The following is a 7,454-nucleotide window of genomic DNA, read 5'->3' as shown; positions in this document are numbered from 1 at the left end:
CACACACACACACACACACACACACACACACACACACACACACACACTTCCTCAACCTTTCTAAGGTACTTGATGTGTGTTCCAGGTATTGGAGCTGCAGAGATCAAAGGCAGGCCCCTGATCTTAAGCTTTATGTGGACTGTAGGGATTATACCTGGGCTCCCCAAGAGTGTAAAATACAGTGACCAGGAGAAACCTAAGGAAGAGCTGACCAACCTTAGAGCATGTCAGAAAGAATTTCCCCAAAGAAAGGAAAACTGCTGAGCCACAAGAAATGCATTGTAAGAGACCAAGAGCACGGGAAACTCCATTCCAGGAAGATAGTGGACATGAAAATGACCAGGGTGAAATGATCATGCAATGTACCATCCGCAGAAAGGATGAATAAACACAGCTTTCCATAGACTGTCCTGGCCAAACACTATGCAGGAGCACAGCCTTTTCTCTGAGAGCAAATGAAGGCACTGGAGACTAGGGGAGCTTTGGCCCAAGCATGAACAAGTAAATTTGTACTTTCCAAAGGACTGTTGTGCTTGGAGCATTCAGCATGGACACAGACTGGGAGGGGAAGGTCAAGGAAACACAAGCTAGGATTCAGCAGTGCTCCAGATAAATGGCAGTAATGACTTGACCTGAGCAGAGGCTTTAGAGACGAAGACAAAGCGACTGAAGATGTTTGTGAATTAAGACTGACGGGATTTGATGACTCAGCAGTCAATAGTGACTAGAAGGACAGAGGCCCAAAGATGGTTCAAGTTTTGCTCTTCAGAAGGTGGGTTTGTAATGGTATTTTGTCAAGGAACCGGAAGGCAGTAGAGGAGCGCTTCCCCTAACCTAGAGGAGTAGGTTATTGCTTCCCCTTGGTAGTTACAGCTGTAGAAACAGTGGAGAAAGTGAAGGTCCACCTGGGGCCAAACACTTAAGAAAAAGAAAGAAGGGAAGAGATAAGAGAAGGCTTTAGGGTAATGCTGATATCTGATGAGGGAAACTAGAAAGGCAGTATTAGGCAGAGGGAAACAAAGGATTGAGGAGGTCACCTCAGTCTGGAACCCTTGAACACAAAGTGCTCTCGAGGGTTCCAGGAAGAGAGTACTAGGACTTGATTAAACACACAAGAGGGAAAGAGGCCCTGGGTGGGCCACAGAACTACTGGGCCTGGACCCATCTCTCCAGTACTGAAAGGTCATTTTCAGAAGCTTGACCGTCAGAGACAGACACTTTAAATACTGGTGTGTTCTCCAATATTTCTACTGTGCAGGTGGAAAAAAAAAATAATGGGTCCAAGAAGAAAAAGCTACTAGTCAAAAGGTCATCCATTTAGCTAGTTATCTAGAAAGCCAGGAAACAACCCAGGTTTCTGTCTCCAAGGCTGGGACTTAAGGTAATAACCACAGTGTGAAACACAACACTGATTTTTTTTTTTAAGCATAGAAAACGTCATAAAAATTTAAAAATGCTAACCACGACCCTCTGACTCTGAGCCCCAGGGACCCACTACCATCCAGAGCTGGAAACAATACAGATATCAAGACTGCAGAAAACCCTCTATCACCTTGACTCACGTACACTTTGTGGTGCACAGGGCAACCAAGGCTCAGGGGGTGGCAATGGGCCACCTGAGGCCACAGGGCAGAGGCGGAGACTGGCCAGAATCTGGCCTCAAGCACTGTGGGTCTCCTGGTAACATATCTTCCCTGAATGGGACCCTCACCAGCCCCCTCTGCATGCCTTTCCCAGGACTCCTGGCTTTGTGTGGCTCTGCAGCAGCCTCCTAGTCCTGGCAGAGCCTTTCGAAGGACAGCTTTCACTCAGCACTGTCTCTCCCCAGGTCTGCGAGGCTTGATGATTGCTGTGATCATGGCTGCCCTCATGAGCTCACTCACCTCCATCTTCAACAGTAGTAGCACCCTGTTTGCCATAGACGTGTGGCAGCGCTTCCGCAAGCAGGCATCAGAGCAAGAGCTGATGGTGGTAGGCAGGTATGCCAACCTATACCTCAGAGCACCCTTTCTCTAAAGAACTCTCTCCCTCCTCTCCTTCCCGGATTCCTGGTCCCCGGCTAGCAGCCAGAACAGTGGGTTCTGTGGGACTTTGCATTAAGCCCCAGTCCAGAACAGGGCCACGTCTCCCCCTCTGGAACACCATGGGTGTGTGTTGGGGAGGGGGCTATCTATCCTCATCTGTTTAACTACCTTACGGATCTACAAAATCTCCGTGAGATGAGAATGCATGTAAATCAGTGCTTCTCCACCTTTCTAATGCTGCAACTCTTTAAATGCAGTTCCTCATGTTGTGGTGACGCCCAACCATCAAATTATTTTTGTTGCTACTACATAACTGTAATTTTGCTACTATTGTAAATCATAATGTAAGCATCTGATATGCAGGATACCTGATATATGACCCCTGTGAAAGGGTCATTCGTACCCCAAGGAGTTATGACCCACAAGTTGAGAACAACTGATATAAACCCTGACTGATAAAGTATGAGTGGAGGAACACCTCAACTCCCTGAAGTCTTTCGAGCCAGTTCTGGCTGTTCTCCCAGGACAATGAAAATTCTATTAATCCAACCCACCAGATATACCTAGAACATACATCATTTGCCGCATTATTGTATTGGGGACACACGGATTCATGATACAGGCCAGCTATCAGGGTATTCCCAGCTTACTATGAAGATGGAACTTGAAGAGACAGTGAAGAGTCTAAAAAATTTAAAATTTTTTTTAAAATTCTACAAGTTTTTTTATTTAGTTAATTATTCACTTTATATCTTAATTGTATCCCCCTCTCTCCTCTCCTCCTGGTCCCTCTCCTCTGTCCTTCCCTTATACCCAGGCCCTTTCCTGACCCTCAGAAAAGTGGAGACACCTCCCTCTTACAAACCTACTCCAGCACACTCAGGCTCATCAGGACTGTGTACTTCCTCTTTCACAGTGTCCATGCCGGGGTGAAGTGATCGAAAGGCATGCAACAGAGACCATGTCCGAGGCAGCCCCCACCCCTTTTCTGGGGGACCCACACAGAGGCTAAGCTGCCCATTGGGTACATCTGTGTAGGGGGCCTAGGTCCAGTCCATGCCTGGTCTTTGGTTGTTGCTTCAGTCTCGGGTTAGTTGGATCTGTTGGTCTTCTTGTGGAGCTCCTGTCCACCCCAGGTCCTTCTAGCCTTCCTTCCACTCTTCTACAAGGCTCCCTACACTCCACCCAATGTTTGGCTGTGAGTCTCTGTTTCTATTTTGATCCATTGCTAGGCAAAGCCTCTCAGAGGAGAGTCATACAAGGCTCCCATCTGCAAACAGAGTAGAGCATCATAGTGTCAGGGGTTGGCTGTCTCCCATGGAGTGGGTCTCATTTGGGCCAGGCATTGGCTGCACATTCCCTCAATCTCTGCTCTATCTTAATGCCTGCATACCCACGGTAAATTCTGGGTGGAAGTTTTTGTAGGAGTGTCGAAGTTCCCCTCTCTCCACAAGAAGTCCTGTCTGATTAGAGGGTGGCCTCTCCAGTCTCCATGAACCCCACCACCAGGAGTTTCAGCTAGAGTCAGCTCCATATCCTTCCAGGAGCCCACTCTGTTGTAGGTCTCCAGCCTATCTAAAAGGTGCCCCGCCCATGGTTGCTCTTCTCTCTGCAAGTCCATTCGCTCCTGCTCACCCTATATCTGACCTCCACTCAGTGTTCCCTCCTCTGTCCTGTTCCCTCTCTTCAACCACTTCCGCTGACTATTCTATTTCCTCTTCTGGGTGAAATTCGAGCATCCTCCCTGGTGTCCTCCTTGTTTCTTAGCTGCTTTGGGTCTGTGGATTGTGGTGTGGTTGTCCTGTACTAAATGGCTAATATCGGCACATAAGTGAGTACACGCCCTGTGTGTCTTTCTGGGTCTGAGTTACCTCACTCAGGATGATCTCTTCTGGGGCTGTCCAACTGCATGAAAATTTCGTAATTTCCTTGTTTTTGATGGCTGAGTAGTATTGCATTGTGTAAATGTACCACAGTTTCTTAGTCCATTCTTTGGTTGATGGACATCTGGGTTGTTGCCAGCTTCTGGCTATTACAAATGGAGCTGATATGAACATAGTTGATCACATATCCTTGTTGTGTGGTGGGGCATATTTTGGGAAAATGTCCAGGAGTGGTAAAGCTGGGTCTTGAGGTAGAGCTATACCAAATTTTCTGGGAATCCTCCAAACTGATTGAACAAGTTTGTACTCCCAGCAGCAAGGGAGGAGGGTTCCCATGAAGTGCAGTCTTGAGGGAGATATCCATAAAGAAGCTGTCCCCAAATGACCCACAAGCCTTGAACACCAAGTTATGAAAGCTGAACTTCACTTTAAACTTAGCAACTTATGGTTTTAAAAGCATAGCATAGTGGCAATCTTGTTATTATTATTCTCTATAGACTAAAGATTCAGAGTTTTCATGAGGGTAAGAGGCTGTTCCTGAAAGCTCTGCTTTACAATTCAAGTGTCTCTGGCTCTGGTTTTGAAACTCGAGAGCACATTCCTTCCTCTTTGGTGGTTAGATAGCTCCCTCTTCACAATCACTGTCTATTTCTCCAGGGTGTTTTGTTTCTGCTTATCTGCACACAGCCAGGCAGTGACCCAGCATCTAAGAGTAGGACAGGAGAGGAAATGGTCAGCAATAAGGCCACATGGGCAGTAACTGCCCTAACAGAGCTTGAGAAAGGGAAAGTGGGAGTGAAAACAGAGGAGAGGAAAAGTATTTCAGATTGCTCCTCTCTGCACATCAACAGGCCTATAGTTGTCAATTAGTGTGATTTTGGCTCCATCAGCTGGTCATATGCATTATTGCATCCAGCCCATCCATGAAAAGGCTTTTTTTTTTTTTTTGTTCCTGTATTTCGAAAATCAGATGAGACTGAGGGTCAGCTGAGAGGGGTCAAGAGACTCAGGGTCAATGTAAGGCTAAAGCCATTCTAGAGAAGCAAACCTCTCTAGACAGGACTGAGCGCAAAGAGGGAAAAAGGCATCCTCAGCAAAGACCTTTCAGTGCATGGTTCGGGGTGGAAGGTATGGGGATTCTTCCTCAGTAGTGTATATACCAAAAAAGCCATCCAATGTATGAATACAAACGTTTCTTGAACTCAGATGTTCCAACTTCGGGATTTTAAGTGTCTAAATTTCTGCACTTTAGTATTTGAGATTCTAACCCACAGACGTTTTCTGGCTCAGGGACCACGCATTTTCTCTCCCTTCCTGATTCCCACGCCCTGCTCACACGTGCACTCACAGCGCCCTGTCCTCTTCCCACAGGTTGTTCATAGTCTTCCTGGTAGTTGTCAGCATTCTCTGGATCCCCATCATCCAGAGCTCCAATAGCGGACAGCTCTTTGACTACATGCAATCTATCACCAGCTACCTAGCCCCACCCATCACGGCCCTCTTCCTGCTGGCCATCTTCTGCAAGAGGGTCACTGAGCCTGTGAGTGCAACACCCCTGCCCCTCCCCCCCCTTCATCACAGAGTCTGAGGTGAGGGTCACTTATTTTGGCCCAAGGTGAGAAGGCTCTTATCATCAAGCCAAGATTCTCTCATTTGCCCAGTAAACACTTAAGAAGTCAAATATGACTTCGCCAAGGATGTAATCGTTCATAAGGTTCCCATGGCTCTGCTGTCCTGAGCAGACAGGGAAGAAAGGTGATTAAATAAACAATAGCACAATAGCGTCAAAGGACAATGGCCTCTGGAAAAGTGAAGAGCCGGTAAGGAGACTCCTAGGAGAGGGGCAGGGAAGGCTTCCTGGGTGAAGTGGCATCTGAGATAATTTCTATAAGGCTCCGTTGTAGAGGAAGAGAGTGCTAGACAAGAGACCTGTGAAAGTGCGGGACAACCTGAGGTTCTGCGGTCTCTGCTCCATCACTGTGTCCTTCCGTGCATAAGCGAAGCAGCAGCAATGCGCCACGTTAACCTGGTGTGACCTCGTGGGGGGATGCGCAGGCAGCTGTCCTGTAACTGCATTGAATTCTGACGAGTGTGGGAGGGAGAGAGAGACGCCAGGATGGGAACCTTGGCTACCTCTCAGGACAGAAAGAAGACTCTGGCCCAAATGTGCCTGAAGCGCCTTGACAAGCAATAGGATGCTATCTATGTTCAGGACTCCACACAACCAGTGAGAGAACTCAAGGTCATGACAAAAGGCCATCACGGGAACTCTTCCCTTTGTGCCTCTCTAAGCAAAATGCCTGCTGCCTGAGAGAGCTGTTGTTGCTGATAACCACAGAGCACAGGAAGGGCACAGTGAATTCTGGGTGCTATTCCAAAGTGCCGAATTCAAGATCAATATCTCAGTGTGAAAATATCAGTCATCTGACAGGTTCATGCTGGGAACAGGTGTGGTTTAGGAACACAAGGGACTGTGATTAATGTGACGTCGGCGACATTATTTTATAAAAAGAGGGGAAGTTCTGCTTTGATTTCTAATTTTCATATCAGAATTTTGCCTACAGGCTCCCAGTGTTCCTGGCTTAACAGAAAAATGCACCTTGTTCTATTTGAATATTGAGTATCTGTGAACTTTCTAATCTTCCTTTTCATTGCACATAAGGAAACTCCAAGCCAGAGTGCTCACATCAATGGGCTCAAGTCAGCTCTGAAACCCATTTCATCTCAGTACAGTGCTCGGCCTGTCTTTTAAGTCAATACATAGAGCATAGATGGGAACTGGGTAAGATGGCTGGAATTTGCACTGTAATAAACTAGTAGGGGAGAGCTGTTAGGGCAGAGTGCTCAGCTTCCTAAGATCCCTCCCCAACCCTAGTCTCCCTGTCTGTGTCTCCACTCTCTCCTTAGGGTGCCTTCTGGGGCCTCATGCTTGGCCTCGTGGTGGGAATACTGCGTATGGTCCTGGAGTTCTCATACTCCACCCCAGCCTGTGGGGAGGAGGACCGCAGGCCGGCTGTTCTGAAGAACTTCCACTACCTGTACTTTGCCCTCCTCCTCTGCGGACTCACTGCTGTCATCATTGTCACAATCAGCTTCTTCACAGAGCCCATCCCTGATGAAAAGGCAAGTGGTGTGGTCCTCAGCTCCTAACGCCTGGAATCCCCCCGCCAGGTTTTATCCTGCCCAATTCTGGTCTCTCCTGCTGCCAAACAGACATCGTTTAGGGGACATGCTCACGAGTTTCCAGGTGAAAAGTAACTCATTCAGTTCCAAGTTACTCATTGTCTACCATCTATGTGTCAGGTGTGGTGCTGGGGTTACAGAAATAAGCAGTCTCTACCAATAACTGTCCCCGGAGAGCAGATGCCAACACAAACTGTTAACTTCACAGAGAGAAGGTATAGAAGGACTAGGCTTGATGAGAGGGGTTAAGCACGGGGATTCCAGGAGCAGGTGCATTGGCAACGTCTCTCTGGGTTGGATGTAGAGAAGAAATATGAGTGTGTGTGTGTGTGTGTGTGTGTGTGTGTGTGTGTGTGTGTGTGTG

The 7,454-nt window shown here is 47.6% G+C and overlaps 1 protein-coding gene across 1 annotated transcript in view; it reads left to right on the top strand.

Annotated features, from left to right (window-relative positions):
- The window catches only part of Slc5a9 (solute carrier family 5 member 9), a 25,030-nt gene that overhangs the window by 9,525 nt on the left and 8,051 nt on the right, over nt 1-7,454 (top strand). Inside the window, exons 10-12 of the mRNA XM_055628949.1 lie at nt 1,829-1,979; nt 5,279-5,447; nt 6,815-7,030. Of these exons, the coding sequence (XP_055484924.1) occupies nt 1,829-1,979; nt 5,279-5,447; nt 6,815-7,030 (536 nt within the window). The remainder of the gene's footprint in view (nt 1-1,828; nt 1,980-5,278; nt 5,448-6,814; nt 7,031-7,454) is intronic.

Source organism: Psammomys obesus, unplaced genomic scaffold (genome assembly GCF_907164565.1).
Source record: "Psammomys obesus unplaced genomic scaffold, mPsaObe1.curated_primary_1811, whole genome shotgun sequence".
In the NCBI taxonomy this organism is placed as follows: Eukaryota; Metazoa; Chordata; class Mammalia; order Rodentia; family Muridae; genus Psammomys; species Psammomys obesus.
The sequence above is the reverse complement of the archived record's forward strand: the minus strand, read 5'-3'. Positions and strand labels throughout refer to the sequence as shown.